Here is a 19,103-nt window from a genome sequence, read left to right as displayed (position 1 = left end):
GACGTATACACCAAACTCAGAGAGAACAAAAGAACGCAGACATGGATCTTTTGCCTCTGCTGTAATAAATGGAGTGGCCACCATCTGCAGAGCAGCTCCATGTGCACAGAAAACCTGGATCAGAATACATTAGCTTCTTCCCCTGCAACTCAGTAAGTTACTGTGAGTTTATCACATCAACTTACTTACTCTGCTTTGATACTTTCACATTTCTCAATTCCTTACTTTACGGTAACACTTCTTAAATCCACAATTCTTTAAATCCACGGCTGCTCGTTCTCATAATTCTTTTTTAAATACTTCTACCGAAGATCCTCATAACACTGAAACACATTTCTAAAAAGCATGGCAAAAGAATGAAGTTTCATGAAAACGCAGCTTCAAACTCAGTACAGTTTAAAACAAGGTTTTCGAAAACATACCTCTATATCTTGTATTATCTTTGGGTACAGTGACCTGTAAAATGAATTAGGAGGGCCATCTGTGGGTCTGTTTTTAAACAGGTACTGATCCCTATAATAATAAAGAAGAGAGAGGTGAAATTTCGCGTTTAGAAACAACAAGCCTTGCAAAATGCACTAAGGGTAAAAGCTATAGTCCTTAAAGCTGGCTACTTGACAAGTCAACTGTTGCTATGGCAAGAACAAACCACGAGTGGAGGATGTCCAGTTATATTTGCCCGTCTCTTCTTACGCCCCACCAACCCACAACCCTGCGCATCACCTGAGCTGGGGGTAAGAGTACGTACAACTGCAGTGACATGGATAAGGATGGGCCTGCATAGCTCTTGCATACCTCCTGATTTGCTTTTCCTATAGTAGCAGAGAAGCCGGACCCACCTCAACTTCCCAAGCAAGACCAAAGGGCAGGAGTCACCCAACAAACCCTGCCAGCTGAAGACCTGTGTGAAGGCTTCCACTTGCACAACAGGCCTTCCCACCCCCTCGTGTGACCCCCCTGAAATTGGCTCAGGATTTGTGTCAGGAGACCATCCAGAAAAGCGGGTGGGGGAAGGTAAGGGGAGAGGATCGGTCTGCCTGGCAAGCTAATATGCTTGTGCAGACAGAATGTTTGCAATAGTACAATGTTAAATTCCACCCAAAGAATTGTGGGGCCTAAAGCATCTATGGCTTGCATGGCTCCTCCCGTATCTTGATGGCGCAGGGGAGCATGCCCGGGTATGGGTGTAATTCTGGGAGACCACTCCCAGCATTTCTGCTGCATACAAGTTACATTGCTCATATGGAGTTTAACATATTCTACCACCTCATAGAAATGCACACTTAAGGTGGTTGGCATAATGGCTATTTACAGCAGAAAGGTAGTCAAGGAGCAAGAAGGCTGAAGACCAAAAAAGGGGGAGTAAGAGCACACAAGTACCAATTTTTGAAGTCATTTACTGTCATGTAATCTTTCTACTAAGAGTTTAAGTTGCCCAGATGTGCCCAGTGTGTCTTGGAACTGTTTCTGTTCTAAAGCAAAGGAACAAATTTTGCACAGATACTTACCAGCCCCTTCTTTCCGATAGCCCCTTCCAAAGTGGATCGGTTCGTACCATTCTTTCAATAAGCTTCTTCCATAGCATTCCTTCCGAAATAACTCGCTGCCATTCCTTACACACCAGCTCTGCTGCACAGAGTGACCTGGCATCAAGGTAGGAGAGGATATTTTCTGCTATGTGATCTAAGCCTTGCTCTAGCAAGAGAGAAAAGAAAAAGAAATCACTGTCAGTCTTTTCATAGCCAATGACTCTCTTGCCTGCAAATGTACTGCGCATGCTATGAAGCTGTACTGCCTCAGGGGGAAAGTCACACACAACAGATTTAGCCTTTTTTCACATATTTATATCCAATTTATGGGACACAGGTGGCGCTGTGGGTTAAACCACAGAGCCTAGGACTTGCCGATCAGAAGATCGGCGGTTCGAATCCCCACGACGGGGTGAGCTCCCATTGTTCGGTCCCTGCTCCAGCCAACCTAGCGGTTCAAAAGCACGTCAAAGTGCAAGTAGATAAATAGGTACCGCTCCAGCTGGAAGGTAAACGGCGTTTCCGTGTGCTGCTCTGGTTCGCCAGAAGCGGCTTAGTCATGCGGCCACATGACCCAGGAGCTGTACGCCAGCTCCCTCGGCCAATAAAGCGAGATGAGCACCGCAACCCCAGAGTCGGCCACAACTGGACCTAATGGTCAGGGGTCCCTTTACCTTTACATCCAATTTATTACTGCACAGTTTTGGATAAATGCAATGTAACACTGACTATATAGCAAATTGCACAGCACTGTGATAGACTTTGAGGAGCTCTTGGGCTTATGTGACAAAGTGCCTATGGATCCAAATGATGTTATCTGAAAAAAATGCCTGGACTGGGATCCAAAGAGCTACTTTAAGCATACCCAAAGGCTCACTTACTCCCAGTGAAGTTTTTACCCCCCCCCTAAGAACAGATCCCATCACCCCCCCCAAAAAAAACTGTTTTGAAAGTGGCATGCCATATGGCTAGGAGCTTGCCATTCCAGTTCAAAGCTCCATACTGCTCTGGATCCTGGCCTTCGCTCTTTATGGTAACATTGGTTACCAGGCTTCTAAAAAAACATTTTATCAAAGGCATGCCCACAAGCAGAGGCTGGATCAGACTAGCATCTACATTCAACTAGAAGTCTCAAGCCATTTTCTCTCCAGAGCATTTGTCTAAAGTAAAATAACTGTGCATCCACACACATAACATCCACATACATTACATACTTGTTGGTCTTTTCTTACGTGTCAAACCTTCAGTCTAACACATTAGTATATTTGCCTGGAAGAGTCAGCATGGTTGAATTAACCACCATGTGGACTGCCTGTGTTTTGATTCTTAACAACCCTCTTCCCAGGAACCTAGTGAGTTATGGATAGAACTTGGCAAGCTTATTATTTTCTTGGCTTTTCAAACTCCATTACTGGTTATCTAAAAAACATGGTATTTTACTAGTTAGAACACTGAAATGCTGGTTGGCCAACAAATTGAAAAGCCACCCAAATTGTAGAACAGAGACCCAAGCCTCTTTTTGGGGGGGCAGGGAGCCCCAAGGTTCTCCCATATCCTACAGATAACTATTTTGTGGGGTGGGGAGCCCCCAAGCACTGTTCCAGCAAGAAGTCCTGGGATAAATTCTTTGGGTCAGGAAAATGTCATGGTCTTCTCCACTAGAATTAGGAGACAATTGTCCAAAAGGATTCAACTGTTATTGATATTTTATTAACCAATTAACATAGTACTAGGGAAGGCAGGAGATTGACAGTCATGGTCTTTCATTCCTGACACATTTTTAGGGTAACATTGAGAAAGTGTGGAGGTGGATATAATGGGAAAGTATTCTCCTGGTCTCTTGAAAGAGATTCGGAGCTCTTTGATGTATTGGTTCTTGGTGCATTTTCTTCTGTCTTTGCACTGCTTGGCTGGAAACTGATTTCGGGAGCAGGGGACGCCATCCCTGCAGTAACAGCTCAGTAGCTGGTGCTACCATCCTGAACTAGACACGCTGCTCTAAAGTTTCAACATGTACAAGCCTAGCAACCAATAATATGCACTTTCTACGCCAGCAAAGGAAAACCACCACATAATTTGGCAATGGCTGCAGAATTCAGTAGCCTGAAAATCCCGGCTTTGATGTTTCAAGACGTTTCAAGCCGTTACGGCTGCAAAGACAAGCTTGGTAAAGTGTGGCTAATGCCCCGCTGGAAGCCAGAAAAAGAAGCTAAGTATGATTTGCAGTGGTCAGTGAAGAGGCTTCAGAACTATAACCCCTTCCATGCTTTGAAGTGTCAGAATAAAGCGAGGATGGCATGAGCCATGTCTGTTCAATACCTGGCCAGTCAGTTTTCCTTGATGCACAGAGTACCCACAACCCTGTGTCAATACTATTCTGGCATCTGATGAGGAAACTATTGTGCTCTTGCACATTATATAGTTCAGGGGCAGCTGAAATCAAAGGGCAAAGCTTCCTCCTCAACACAGATGGAAGACAAAAACAAAAGTACCAACCACAAAAGCTATTCATAATGAAGTGCGCCAGCGGCATCTAACCGTGGTGACTTTATTAGATGGGAAGACGGAAGTGGCAATGAGCTTTTGAGAGATGACAGAAAAATTTTAAAAATGTTAACAGCTTGTGCATTTCAAAAACAGTTTAATTTCCTTCAGACTTCACAAGCATCCTCTCTCCTGTGGTAAAGCAAAATTGGCGTGGAGCAGGCCAAAACAATTCTATAATCCAAAGTTAATGGATGAAACTAAGACTTTATAATGGAAGCTAGCAGCAGCTCACTTTCCAATAGCAACATTCAACCTTTGGACACTTTGGTTGCTTATATAGGCTGAGGTTGCAGTTTATGAGTAATCAGAGCCCAAATTAAAAAGCTAAACACTTCAGTTTCTACAGTTCAAGGTAGACCAATCCATCCTCCTATAGGTATTGGCCAGGCGTTATAATGTATGGGAGTCTACCTATTCTGGCCAGTAAGAGGCAGACCTGCCAGAATCCTCACAGAAAAAGACTAAGGAGCATTCCTTATCACCAGTTAATTCTCTGCGTACAGGAAGGTAAAACTGCAACAGATGTTATAGCCTGCATGAACAGTTGTATCAAAAGCATCCCACAGATCAAAGTGGTAGTGAGCTAAGTTCCCGACTCTAGCAGACTTGAGGGACAAGATAATAAACATTAATTAAAATGCTATAATACTCAGTTTATGTTTCATCCACTATAGTGTAGCCATGCAGATGTATTCAGAAGTTGAGTGACAGCTCAAGACAGATTTCTCCAACCTTGGGTTCTGCAGATATTGTTGGACTTCATTTCCCATCATACGAAGCCAGCATGGACAATAGTCAAAAATAGTGGAACATGTGGTCCAGACCCCAGAACACAGTAACTTCTTTGGAGGGGAGACCAAACTACTTGAAGACTGCTCCTGAAGACAGTTGGTCTCACGATGGTGAAATTCTCTTTCATCTCACACACACTTGAGCAAGGTACTTGTTAGCATACCTGTAAGTTATCCATTATATCCATTATATCAGGCTACACTCACTTTTTATTGATTTCAATTTTGTATTGATTTTAATTATGTCAGATTGGTTTGGATTGCACAGTATTGCACAGATATTTTTTGGATGCTCCTGCTCTGGGAACTTTTGGAAATTGAAGAGCCGGTTATAAAATCTCCACATAAAGTATTGTTGGTTAGATTTTAGTTATATCCTTTCCTGCCTTCCTCTCCATGTTTTATCTTAACGGAATCGTTTTTAAAACAAAAGTTCCCATGTGGGAAAGAACCAATCAGAACAAATAAATCCTGATGACTGTTACAGTGTAGTGATTTATCCCATGTGGAACAGAACTAAAGGATGTATTTTTACTGAAATTAGTGTTCACAGACATGTGTGTGCCTGGTTTGCTGTAGTACTAAAAAAAGAACACACACTGCTGGTGACATGACTGGCTTCTGACAATATTTAATATATTACACTTAGTATTACATATAGAAACAGAAAACAGTATTCCATACCTAAAATTATTGGTTTCCCCCCTTAAATATAACTTACTTTAGTTTACAGTGGTACCTCGGGTTAAGTACTTAATTCATTCCAGAGGTCCATTCTTAAGCTGAAACTGTTCTTAACCTGAAGCACCACTTTAGCTAATGGGGCCTCCTGCTGCTGCTGTGCCACCGGAGCACGATTTCTGTTCTCATCCTGAAGCAAAGTTCTTAACCCAAGGTACTATTTCTGGGCTAGCGGAGTCTGTAACCTGAAGTGTATGTAACCCAAGGTACCACTGTATTAGAATTCTTGATTTACCTTATATTCTCAATAACTCTTTCCTAGGGCCACAAAAGACCATGTTTGAAAGTTACTCAATATAAAAACAGATAAAACCTAAACAGGATAACTGCAAAGTCAACAAAGTTAACTGTGCAGGTTATATATAGCCCCAGGTCAGTTTTGCTCCTTAAACATAAGGATTTTTTTTTTATCCTTCTTGTTGAGTGTTAGAAACTCAGATATATAAACTAGGTGCCAAATAGCTTCTTAAACCAGGGTTACAGTCATCAAAACAGAATGTCTAGTTGCCATTTTGGGGCCAGACAGCTCTAGAGTCATATTCTTCACTACGACTTTTTGATTCCTCAAATATATTCTGATCGTGCAGATAAAATATCACAGACAGAATTCTACAAGGTGTGCTGCTAGTGTATGAAAACAGTCAAGCTCCAAGGATCCACAGGCATGCATCTCCAGATGGTGGAGACGTCAGATGCCATGTGGACATCTTCACTTGATGACAAGTGGTTGATAAAGGTAAAGGGACCCCTGACCATTAGGTCCAGTCGTGACCGACTCTGGGGTTGCGGCGCTCATCTCCCTTTATTGGCCAAGGGAGCCGGCGTACAGCTTCCGGGTCATGTGGCCAGCATGACTAAGCCGCTTCTGGCGAACCAGAGCAGCGCACGAAAACGCTGTTTACCTTCCCGCCGGAGCGGTACCTATTTATCTACTTGCACTTTGACGTTCTTTCGAACTGCTAGGTTGGCAGGAGCAGGGACCGAGCAACGGGAGCTCATCCCATCACAGGGATTCGAACCGCCGACCTTCTGATCAGCAAGTCCTAGGCTCTGTGGTTTAACCCACAGCGCTACCCGCGTCCCTTAAGTGGTTGATAGCCAGGTGCAAAATGTGCCTGGTGAATTTCTAACACTGTTCTGGTTATAAAGCGAGGGTGGGTAACTTATAGCCATCCAGCTTTTGTTGGGACTTCAACTTCCATTACCCCTACCCACAGGGAATGCTGGCTATGGCCAATGGGAATCTGGAGTCCAACACAATCATCTACTATGGTAAAGGAAAGAATTGCCTAGTGGCAGATATCTCAAACCATTAACTTATACCCTGGTGTACAACAAAAGGTACACTTGGGTCACATAATGCTCTCTCAGGGACTCAAGGGCAAAGAGCTAACTCAATGAACAAAATGGTCTTTCCAATCCAAGCCTGCTAGGTGCTAAGAGAGACTGTTGCAAACTGCCTTTTCATACAGCAAACTAAGCAGTGGAGAACAGCTAAAAATGCAAAAGGGTACAGTTATTCAGGCTGCAGCACTCCTTCTCCACAAGACTTTGTTTCTGTCTGATGTTCTATGAAAAAGTACACTGCAGCGAAACTTTCAAGAAAATATAACCCAGCAGTAAGAAAAGTTGAGGCTATCTAAACACAACACCTGCAGGGTCAATTCCAGGCTCTATTTCAACAACATCTTATTCACAGCATGACAATACATCTTGCCTCGTCTGAAGCATACGCCTTCATTGCTAACCACAAACTAACTTGACAAGAACAGGCTATGCAAACTAAACATTCTACCACCATTTTTTGAAAGTTCATATCATAATTATCACTTTTTCCACTCAAAGGAAGCCAGAGACCACAACTATTTTCCATCTTGTCTGCATGCGGACAGGTGCAAAATCCAGAATGGATGGTAGCAAGCGAGATCAACTTGAGCGTTATTTAAGTTTATATGAGACTATCTTTTTCAGAACATTTTATTTTAATGTGGCATTAGCCAATTATGGGATTAATTCAGAACAGCTGACAGGATAATCGGCCAAGGCCATGTGTGTGCCATAATCAAGATTATGCAAACATCTTTTCCCCCCTCTTGATTTGTAAGATTTTAAGATTGCCCCAGAACACAAATCTTTCAATGCCACTTGGTGCTTGCTCACAGTGCTAGTATTACAACACCATCCTTACAATTGCAAACTAACCAAACATGTCACAGGAAAGGGAAACTGCTCTTCATACAGAATGCACAATTTGTATCATATACCAAGGTTTCATGCAGCCCAAACAACAGGCATTTCATTGCTCAGTGAAGATAAACCAAACAAAACCTTTGCAGAAAGTATATTGAAAGGCCAGGTGTTAGAAGATCCTAAATTCTAGTATCTTCCCTCCCCCAAATGGGCAATGGAAATTTTCTAAAGCACATGACTGAAGATTCTAGATACTGCAATGTGAAATCAAGACATTTAATATTTAATCAAAGCTGGCACATGTCAGATGGTAAAATATCTCCAGAGATCAATGGTGTTCCGGCAATTCCAAGTGCCTTTTGCTATGGATGGTCTAAAATTTGCATACAAAAGACTGTGGAAAACAGGAGAACAAATATTACAGCTGGCTTTAAAAAGGCGTAAGGTTTCAGGACTACTAAATTGGCATGGTCCATATCTGCAAGGCTCATCCAGCCAGGAAATAGGCATAGGCCAGCCTTGTAAATAAGGCCACAGAAGTATAGGCAAACTCAGCCCTCCAGATGTTTTGGGACTACAACTCCCATCATCCCTAGCTAACAGGACCAGTGGTCAGGGATGATGGGAGTTGTAGTCCCAAAACATCTGGAGGGCCGAGTTTGCCTATGCCTGTACAGTGGTACCTCTGGTTAAGTACTTAATTCGTTCCGGAGGTCTGTTCTTAACCTGAAACTGTTCTTAACCTGAAGCACCACTTTAGCTAATGGGGCCTCCCGCTGCCGCCATGCAATTTCTGTTCTCATCCTGAAGCAAAGTTCTTAACCCGAGGTACTATTTCTGGGTTAGCGGAGTCTGTAACCTGAAGTGTATGTAACCTGAAGCGTATGTAACCCGAGGTACCACTGTATTAGCCTGCAAAAAGCCCCTCCCACCTTCTTACCAAAGATGGGAAAGTGCCAACTAGATCTAGAGCTAGATCCAGGCTATGGAAAGAGCATGGAAAAAAACTATGGAATCAGGAGTGAGGAAAAGTGACAAAGGAGGCTAACAGCAGGTACCCTTATGTATAGCAGAGAGAAGGAAAGGTCCAAAAATTCATTTCTTCAGGTAAGCCCATTATCACGCCTACAGACCTGTTCTTGACTAAATGTTTTAGAAAGATATACTAGAAATAGATCTCTCAGGATGCCTCTGGAGGACACACGCCATTGTATAAGAATTTTTTTTTTTATGTTTGCTCTTTCTCTTTACAACATCTCTGTAAGTAATAGCCCCTACAATTTTGAGAAAGGCATGCAGAGGTTTCGGGTGAACAAAGCAAAGCCTCAAGGTCACATAGAGTGTTTCTGCAGACTCAACTAAACTATGCCAGCCCGTTGCCAACCATAAGGCTACCTTTAAAAAGAAAAAAATTGCCTGTCTGGTGAGCCTAATACTGATGAGTCTAACCGCTTACCAATTTATACAGCTTTGACCTTCTGCTTGTTTTTAGATTCAGAACCTGCTTGCTTGCTGCATCAACCTGCCACTCTCAGACAGCAGCCCATGGAGCACTTGTCACTTATCCTTTTCACTTATTCCATGCCATAGAGCAGTGGTCCAAACTTTTTTCAAAGAGGGCCAGATTTGATGAAGTGAATGGCCGTGAGGGCTGACCAAAGGGCTGACCAAAGTTGTTGACCTTTTTTGAGGATTGAAGTTGTTGAGATTTTTTTAGGATTTTACCCCAGGAAAAAAACTGCCATTGGGGCCAGATTAAACCGACCAGTGGGCTGGACTAGACCCCCAAAATAGACTTTGGACGTGCCTCCCATAGAGAGTTTTGCGACCCACTACAGGTTCAAAGACAGATCCTCAAGCTTTGGGTGCAACAGTAACACCTCCCCAAATCCCACTCTTCTCCCCATACCATAAAAAGCTCTCTGTCCTATAGCATCCCTCTAGGTTACGGGGTCCTTCCTCATGAGTCAAGGCCGTGAGATACACAGCCAGTTTCTCATGCCTGTTTTGTATTACAGTTTCCAACTAGCTGGGATGTGTGGGCGAAACTCACAGGAATCGTTACTCATATGTCATTTAGGAGTGCCTCTGGCCCGTGTCTGGGATGAGAGGATTGCCTGGGCACCTTAAGTACACTGCTTTGAGCTCCCTGAGAAGGATAGAAACAGACAGTATGCTCAGATACCAGAACTGCAGGAAAGCTAATTTAATGTACTCATTGAACAATGGTCATAAAAGTCTTCAGGTTTACAAAAGGAAGCCAAGCATCACTGCAGCAGTCCATTCCTTGCTCCCTTTTTATCTAGGGTTTTATAATATTCAAAGACATCCATATCAATATTATACTAGCACAAAACAGCGATATATCTAATCAATATGTTGGGGAATAGGAAGACTATATCAGCATAAATAAGTCTAAAACTACCGTATTTTTCGCCCTATAGGACACACTTTTTCCCCTCCAAAAATGAAGGGGAAATGTGTGTGCGTCCTATGGGGCGAATGCAGGCTTCAGGAAGCTATCCGCAAGCCTGGGGAGCCGGCGGGAGTTCCCGCCGGGCTCCCAAGGCTTGCAGATAGCAGCCTGTTCTGGGGGCTGGGGTCGGGGGAAGCTCGGGCTTCCCCCGCCCCAGCCCCGCACCGGGGGGGGGGGGATAAGATTTTTTTCTTTATCCTCCCCCAACTAGGTGCGCCCTATGGGCCAGTGCGCCCTATAGGGTGAAAAATACGGTAATTACAATCCAAGTCCTGGTGGCTGTCAAAGGAAGTCACAACAACTTCAGTGGGCTTATCTGTCTAGGATCAATGAAGCGTTAACATCTAGCACAATAATACTGAGTCTCATAATTAACAAGTGCATGAAGCAGTTTCTTTAACTACCCATCCAGTTTTGAAACAAAACTTTTAGAAAGAAAAGCTACTAGGCTAGTTTTAATACAACGCACCTGGTACATGAAAACCAAAATAAGTAGGTTAGTTGAAAAAGTATGGACCTTGTTTTACCTCTGAGACAGTTTCTAACAGTAGCCAGGAAACACAGCATTGAAAAATGCAGCACAAGTCTTGCATGTAAGTTTGAGAAGTTTAAAATATAGTTTGCACTTCAGATAAAATCCCATTTAAAGACAAACAAGGCACATTCTATGTTTAGATGGAACAATACTGGCATCCAGTGGCCACTGCAATTATTCAGACACAGCTGACTGGTTTTTTTAAATATGCACCGTACTGACTCCATTAACAAGAAATGATATTAGATCATAGCACACACCCATTTTGTACATTCCTTCTTTTATATGTGATGCAGCTTACCTGGTAAAGCAGTGATGAAATCCCTTTGCAACATAGGCTTTAGGTAAGAATTAATATGTCCATGCTGATAATGACACATTCGTGAAATAAGGTGTTCCACAAATTCAACCTGATCCGATTCAGACCACTGGTCAAAATATTTAATACACAAGTCTTTTTCCTTTTCGTAGTTTCCTTCAGATGGTCGTTTCCTTGAGACTATCACAGATGAAGTTCCATTGCTTATCTGTTTTTTAAGAACACAAAATTAAACTATATCAGCATTTCAAATTCTACGTTTGGGGAAAAAGGTTAGATATAACTAAAATTAACAACAACAACCAACCAACCAATCAAAAACAAAACAGCTATTGGAGCACCTTTTTTGCACTCTGGACCAGAATTTCCCCATTAAACATTAGCCTGCACACATTTGGTACATTCTTTTAACATTTCATTTCTATGTGGGTACTATTATGGATTTCAGCATCTGAATTGCTGTCCATTGATCTCCCCCCTGCCCCATAAAGGAATAAGTTGTGCACATTATTCCAGCAGTTGTTTATGATCAGTTTCTTGAACAAACAATACTTTTGATTGACGTACACAGTGATAAAGACAAACTAGCTAGTTAAGTGGCTAGATACAGATAAGCTTGCTGCCTTTAAGATGTACAGCATGAACAAGGCACAAGAGTTTTCACAACAGCTTGATCCAATTTCATAAACTGAAACTGTTGCAAGAGCTGCAGTCTGACATAACGAGTGTGGTTTCACGTAAAGCCAACCTGAACAAATTGGGTCAGCTACCAAATCAAATATCTGAGTGCATCTGGAAACTGCATCAAGCCAGGCACCTATCCTAACTAGACTGTATTCTGTGAAAAATGTTCTAATCTCTACAAGTTGTCCACAAAATAAAATAAGATTCAGCAAAGACAGGAGAGCTGTTAGGGTAATTTCCACAGTTATTAATCTTAGGCTACTAAAAGCAAGCATGTCAGCTAATTTCCTAATCTCTGATGAGAATCTCAATCATTGCACTCACAGCACCACCTAGTGACTGCAAAAGGCAAAACAGACGCCCAGAACTTGTGAACAAGGAACCCGAAATTCACAATCCACAGAGAAAAAGATTAATTCACAGTACCATGCATAAAGGCACTAGACAAAGCCCATTGACTGTTGAACTTTGGCGATAGCCCACAGGGGCCTCAGACATCAAGCAAGAACAGTGACAGTCCACCTCAGAACTCAGAAAAAGCCTCCTGAAACTTATAAATATGAACCTTACAACTGTTCCTTGACCCCTTATTCAAGGGTTGTTAAAAAAGTAGAACAAATATTAGGAGAAACACGTAACATCCTTGCAATTTATATTTGCCTAGAATGAGGGCATGCGTGGATAACCAAGTGGCAAACTGAGCCTGCCACTTTTCCATAGCCACACAGCAATATACCGTATTTTTCGCTCTATAAGACGCCCCAGACCATAAGACACACCTAGTTTTTGAAGGAAAACAAGAAAAAAAATATTCTGAATCCCAGAAGCCAGAACAGCAAGAGGGATCGCTGCGCAGCGAACCCTCTTGCTGTTCTGGCTTCTGGGATAGCTGCGCAGCCTGCATTCGCTCCATAAGACGTACACACATTTCCCCTTACTTTTTAGGAGGGAAAAAGTGAGTCTTACAGAGCAAAAAATACGACACCACATTTCTTGGCCAAGAAAATACAATCCATCAGCTTGCAGCTCTGAGTTGTATCCAACACTACCATTCCAGTTCTGCACAACAGAACTTCTTTCTCCTCCTGAGCACACTCCAAAATCTGCAGGCAGGGAGAGGAAGGGAAAGCTCTGCTGCACAAGGGGAACAGTGCTTATGCGGTGTTGCATACAACCCAAGGCCTTTGAGCCTTAATGAGTTAGGGCGATGTGTTAAAAGTGTAGTTGCTATAGCTCTGCAGGTTCTGCGCTGTTCCGCTTTCCATCTTATAGCCAGAACAGCTAGTGTCACACAACCACTACACACCTTCATGCTCACCCAATGATAAATGCCAAGTGACAGTGGCATGTTGAATGAACTCCATTTCCAAAATGGCTGCATTTGTAGCTGAGCAAAGTGCCATTTGATATTAGGGAGCCCAAAGCAAAGAAAATAAGGATTTTGGCCAACAGAGCATTGATGCTGTAATTATTAACAGTTCTAGGAGCAAACCCTCCCAAAGTGAAGATGAAACTTAAAAGTAATTATATTATCCACCTGCGTTTCTGTAACTGCCACCCTGTTGTAGACCACCAAGAAACCCAAAAGTTGAATTACCGTATTTTTCTGCATATAAGACTAGGTTCCCCCCTCAAAAAAAATGTCCAAAATTTGGGGGCGTCTTATTCATGGGGCCATCTCCCCCATTTTCTTAAATAGGAGCCCCCCAAAATAGGGGGTGTCTTATGCATGGGGGGCGTCTTATAGACAGAAAAATACGTTATATCCAAGCCATAATTTAATATTATATTTGTATACCGCCCCACACCTGTAAATCTCAGGATGGTTCACAAGATGAGGCATTCCAGGAATGGAGATACAGCCCTGAATTTTGTCTGGTAGCTCTTGCATATGCCAAACTTAAGAGCATACCAATAGCATCTGAAGACACTATGGCTGGGGAAATGCCAAAGGTAATAATCCCAAAACAATAATAAAAGAAAAAGAATTGAAAGGTGACATCAATTTGCTGCATTTTAAAGAAAATCAGAGGGGCCTACCTGCCACAGTGTGTTTTTCTTTGGAGACTCATCTTCATTCTGATCCTCCATTACTGATGTGTTCTAGGAAAAGAATACACATATAAACTAAATAGGCATATAAACTGAAATTTTTTCTGCATTATTATGAAAATTTTACACCAATTTCAGAAAACAAATTCAGAACACTATACAATCCTACTCATAGTTATAAGATACATGCAATAGTTGTGTTTCTACATACTGATACCCAGCTATGTAGATTCGCCATGTACTGATATATAAAGTAAGTCTGCAACTTACATTTAATTTGTGTGCATTTAGCAATCTGCATGTGGCGAAAAATTAAAAAGAGGCCAGAAAGGAGGTGGGGTTCCGGGGGAAATGAATTTGGCAAACCCACCCACCACAGATCCCAATGTGTTTTGAGAATATGCAGTTTTGGCTTTAGGCACAACCCCCAAAATGGAACCCCCACATAAGTTGCGGGCTTAGTGTTTTAGTAAACCAAAGAGTAAGAAAGTAAGAGAAATGGAATTTCTTTGATCACTTCTCATTTGGTTTTTTAGTGGAAACAGTCCATTTCAGACATCAGTTTCTCATCCGAGAATAATGAAAAAAATGTTAAGCAACACACTTCCTTGTACGAAAACAAAGGTCTTTAAAAAAAACTTTGAACCTATAATAGTTATTGAACTCTGAGCCTTTGTCTATATAGTACTACTTCCTTCCTACATATCAGATTCTTCAACCTATGCATATTTCAAGTAAGAAGATAAATGCAACTGTGAGTTGCATCCAAAACTATACACCCAGAGGTGCACTCCATTATATTTCAAGACAGATGGATGACAACAACAACTGCAGTTCCAACTCATGAAGCAGGATTTCTCTATCTACTCCTCACCGGTGAAGCCATCTGCACCACCACCCACATCTTCTCTCAAGGGTCATCCAACCCTCTGGAGCTGATTCTGGGGGCATGTGGCAGTGGGGGCTGTAGGGGAGAGGAGGAGAAGTAGAAATCCTGCTGCGTGGGCAGGAATCTGTTGTGCCTTACACAACAACACTGTCCCAAAGCCAGATTCTTCTCTCCCAGATCTCCTTCCCAGGCACTACTTTGCCAAAGATCTCAACCATTGGCTATGAGACCTCATAATGCATTATTGCAGAGCAGCAGACCAATGATGGAGAGGCAACAGCAGGGTGCTAAGGGTCAAACTGTGGGACACGGGTGGCGCTGCGGGTTAAACCACAGAGCCTAGGACTTGCCGATCAGAAGGTTGGCAGTTCAAATCCCCACGACAGGGTGAGTTCCCATTGCGCGGTCCCAGCTCCTGTCCACCTAGCAGTTCAAACGCACGTCAAAGTGCAAGTAGAGAAATAGGTACTGCTCCTGTGGGAAGGTAAACGGCATTTCCATGCACTGCTCTGGTTCGCCAGAAGCAGCTTAGTGATGCTGGCCACATGACCCGGAAGCTGTACGCCGGCTCCCTCAGCCAATAAAGCGAGATGAGCGCCGCAACCCCAGAGTCGGTCACGACTGGACCTAATGCTCTGGGGTCCCTTTACCTTTACCTTTAAGGGCCAAACTACATGTGAAGTTAGTCATGTGCTTAAAACAAGCATGCTAATAATAATATACTCCGCCCTCCCCGGACAGAGCCGGGCTCAGGGTGGCTAACACCAATAAAATCACAGTAAAAACATAATAGGGGGAAAGGGGGGGAGGGACAAAAAAACCCCAATTTAAAATACAGGTTAAAATGCAATTTAAAATGCATTTTAAAATAGCTGATAAATCAAGACCATAAGGGGAGGGAAACATAAGGGTGAGACTGAGTCCAAACCAAAGGCCAGGCGGAACAGCTCTGTCTTGCAGGCCCTGCGGAAAGATGTCAAGTCCCGAAGGGCCCTAGTCTCTTGTGACAGAGCGTTCCACCAAGTCGGGGCCAGTACTGAAAAGGCCCTGGCCCTAGTTGAGACCAATCTAACCACCTTGTGACCTGGGACCTCCAAAATGTTGTCATTTGTGGACCTTCAGGCCCTCCGCGGGGCATACCAGGAAAGGCAGTATTATTGTAGGTATTATTTATTGTCTACATTTGTAAGTTGCCCAACAGCACATGTTCTCTAAGTGACTCACAAAATAAACAAACAAACCACAACATTGAAAATACAAAAACAACAAAAGCTGCATCAAAATTGGTACTTTCTGGCAGATATACAGTACAATAAAACATGAGCCATAAACTGGGACACTCAGATTTGAAAAAACACTCAAGTTGAATATAAAGGTTCTCAGCTTGGACAGAAAAGATGCTTTTAACCTTTCTGGAGAAAAAGCAGCCGCAGGGCTGCAACCCAGAACATGCTCCTCACTGGGGTCCCCTGTTGGTTTTCTAATGAAAACCACTCCTTCCTGGCTGTTTTTTGCTCCCCAAGAGTACTGTTTAATGCAAACAACACCATTCGGGGCAAAAAGAAGTCAGGTTAGGAAGGACGGAGGCTTCAGCAGAAAACTGGTAAGGGGCCTAATCTGAACCCTATACAGTGGTACCTTGGGTTACAGACAGAAGAAGAAGAAGAGGAGTTTGGATTTGATATCCCGCTTTATCACTACCCAAAGGACTCTCAAAGCGGCTAACATTCTCCTTTCCCTTCCCCACAACAAACACTCTGTGAGGTGAGTGGGGCTGAGAGACTTCAGAGAAGTGTGGCTGGCCCAAGGTCACCCAGCAGCTGCATGTGGAGGAGCGGAGACGCGCAATCCCGGTTCCCCAGATTACGAGTCTACCACTCTTAACCAATACACCACACTGGCTCTCTTACAGATGCTTCAGGTTACAGACTCTCCTAACCCAGAAATAGTACCTTGGGTTAAGAACTTTGCTTTAGGATGAGAACAGAAATCACGCAGCGGCAGTGGGAGGCCCTATTAGCTAAAGTGGTGCTTCAGGTTAAGAACAGTTTCAGGTTAAGAATGGACCTCCAGAACGAATTAAGTACTTAACCCAAGGTACCACTGTAACTGCGTTTTCTTCAAAATAACAACAGCTAGCTTAAGCATGCTTGATGAAACAAGACTGGCATCTTATGTAATTTGGCCATAAGAGGGTTCCTTAAAGCCAAACCAGAATCACAGTCCCAAATGGAGATAAATTTCTGTGAAAGTGTTATGGTTGATTCCCCAACACATTTCTTCCTCTCGTCAACAGTTGTGGGCTCTGTTCTTGCAACATCAGAAATCTGCATGAAATATTGGCCTATTTAGGAAAACCAGCTTTGTAGGCACCCACTCAAAATTTACCTGTCTGCCCAAATATAGCTTACGTGTATAGCTATGTCAAAAAAGAAATAAATTATTCTGCAAGAGGCGGCCCAATCATGAAAATAAAGCAACTTTTATTCTTTATTTACCCATCCATCTATTTTGTTGTTGTTGTTGTTTAGTCGTTTAGGCGTGCCCGACTCTTCGTGACCCCATGGACCAGAGCACGCCAGGCACTTCTGTCTTCCACTGCCTCCCACAGTTTGGTCAGACTCATATTTGTAGCTTCGAAGACGCTATCCAACCATCTCATCCTCTGTCGTCCCCTTCCCCTTGTGCCCTCCATCTTTCCCAACAACAGGGTCTTTTCCAGGGAGTCTTCTCTTCTCATGAGGTGGCCAAAGTATTGGAGCCTCAGCTTCACGATCTGTCCTTCCAGTGAGCACTCAGGGCTGATTTCCTTCAGAATGGATACGTCTGATCTTCTTGCAGTCCATGGGACTCTCAAGAGTCTCCTCCAGCACCATAATTCAAAAGCATCAATTCTTCGGCGATCAGCCTTCTTTATGGTCCAGCTCTCACTTCCATACATCACTACTGGGAAAATCATAGCTTTTACTATACGGACCTTTGTTGGCAAGGCAATCTAAAAGGACACTGTTCCTTCCTTTGGGAGGAAGGGTGGAATAGAAATTTAATAAAATAAATAAATTAAAAGATTGCATTATTTATTTGCTAGACTTTCCAGAAGGGTATACCTGAGCTAAATCAATTCAGAGCAATATGAAAGTACTCCACAGTTCTTTGGAAGAACTTTTCATCATATCAGGACTTTTACTTTGATCCCTTCTGTTTCCATATGTTGAGATCAAGGTGTGCTTAAAGCAGTGGTTCTCAAAAAAAAAATAAAAAATTCTATGGGTCACATTTTCAGAATAATAATTTGCTTGCACCACACCTCATTTTTTTATTGATAAGAAATACATTGGAAAACAAAAAGAAAACTCCTAGCAGTGCTTGATTTATAACAAAGAACACAACTACTTTATAATATGATCATGGAACATCCAGAAAGTATAAGCCAATGCAGCTATATAAGAACATAAATCGTTCCGAAAACATAATTACAGTGGTACCTCAGGTTACATACGCTTCAGGTTACATACGCTTCAGGTTACATACACTTCAGGTTACAGACTCTGCTAACCCAGAAATAGTGCTTCAGGTTAACAACTTTGCTTCAGGATGAGAACAGAAATCGGGCTCCGGCGGCGCAGCAGCAGGAGGCCCCATTAGCTAAAGTGGTGCTTCAGGTTAAGAACAGTTTCAGGTTAAGTACGGACCTCCGGAACGAATTAAGTACTTAACCTGAGGTACCACTGTATAAACAAGCCTCTTAAGGTGTGAGTTTGCTTTTGCCAGGTAATCTCATATTCATCAGAATTGAAAATCCGTGTTCACAACAATATGTCATAGAGAACTATAGCAATGCTCTTGAAGAGGCATGGATACTGTTTCTGGTTGTGCTTATGTACACACACACACAATTTTAATTTGACACTATACCATACTGTACTGAAATGTTTAAATGTTTCTCTGATTGTCCTTGAATCTTCCCACCACACTTGCCATCCTCTCCTGCCACACCAGTGTGATGTGCCACACCCTTTGAGAACCACTGGCTTAAAGCACAGGAGCCTCTGGCTCAAGAGAGTGCTAATTATCTGGGGGGGACGACTAAAAAAATAAATAAATCAGGATTTTGAGAGGCAACAATTAAAATGTGCTAGCCAAACTATAATGGATGCTAGGCATTGCTCTGACATTCTGCAGCGTTCCTATGAACAGCAGGAATGCGGAGGCATAGGAGTTCCTTCAGCCAAAAATCACAGTTCTTTACTGAGTTATCCGACTAGTTGTGTGTGTTCATAATGGAATTATCAAAACACTTTGTTGTTGTTTAGTCGTTTAGTCATATCCGACTCTTTGTGACCCCATGGA

General features: G+C 42.7%; 1 protein-coding gene across 5 annotated transcripts in view; it reads right to left on the bottom strand.

The window, feature by feature from the left end:
- FBXW11 (F-box and WD repeat domain containing 11) overlaps window positions 1-19,103 on the bottom strand; it is an 81,529-nt gene that overhangs the window by 19,063 nt on the left and 43,363 nt on the right. For all 5 annotated transcript variants that reach the window (XM_053380674.1, XM_053380677.1, XM_053380673.1 and 2 more), the window contains 4 exons: window positions 13,853-13,915; window positions 11,111-11,336; window positions 1,509-1,695; window positions 423-513 (listed from right to left, as the gene is read on the bottom strand). In XM_053380674.1, coding sequence (XP_053236649.1) covers window positions 423-513; window positions 1,509-1,695; window positions 11,111-11,336; window positions 13,853-13,915 — 567 coding nt within the window. The remainder of the gene's footprint in view (window positions 1-422; window positions 514-1,508; window positions 1,696-11,110; window positions 11,337-13,852; window positions 13,916-19,103) is intronic.

This window comes from Podarcis raffonei, chromosome 3, assembly GCF_027172205.1.
Source record: "Podarcis raffonei isolate rPodRaf1 chromosome 3, rPodRaf1.pri, whole genome shotgun sequence".
Lineage (NCBI taxonomy): Eukaryota > Metazoa > Chordata > Lepidosauria > Squamata > Lacertidae > Podarcis > Podarcis raffonei.
This window is presented reverse-complemented; position numbering and strand designations above follow the sequence as displayed.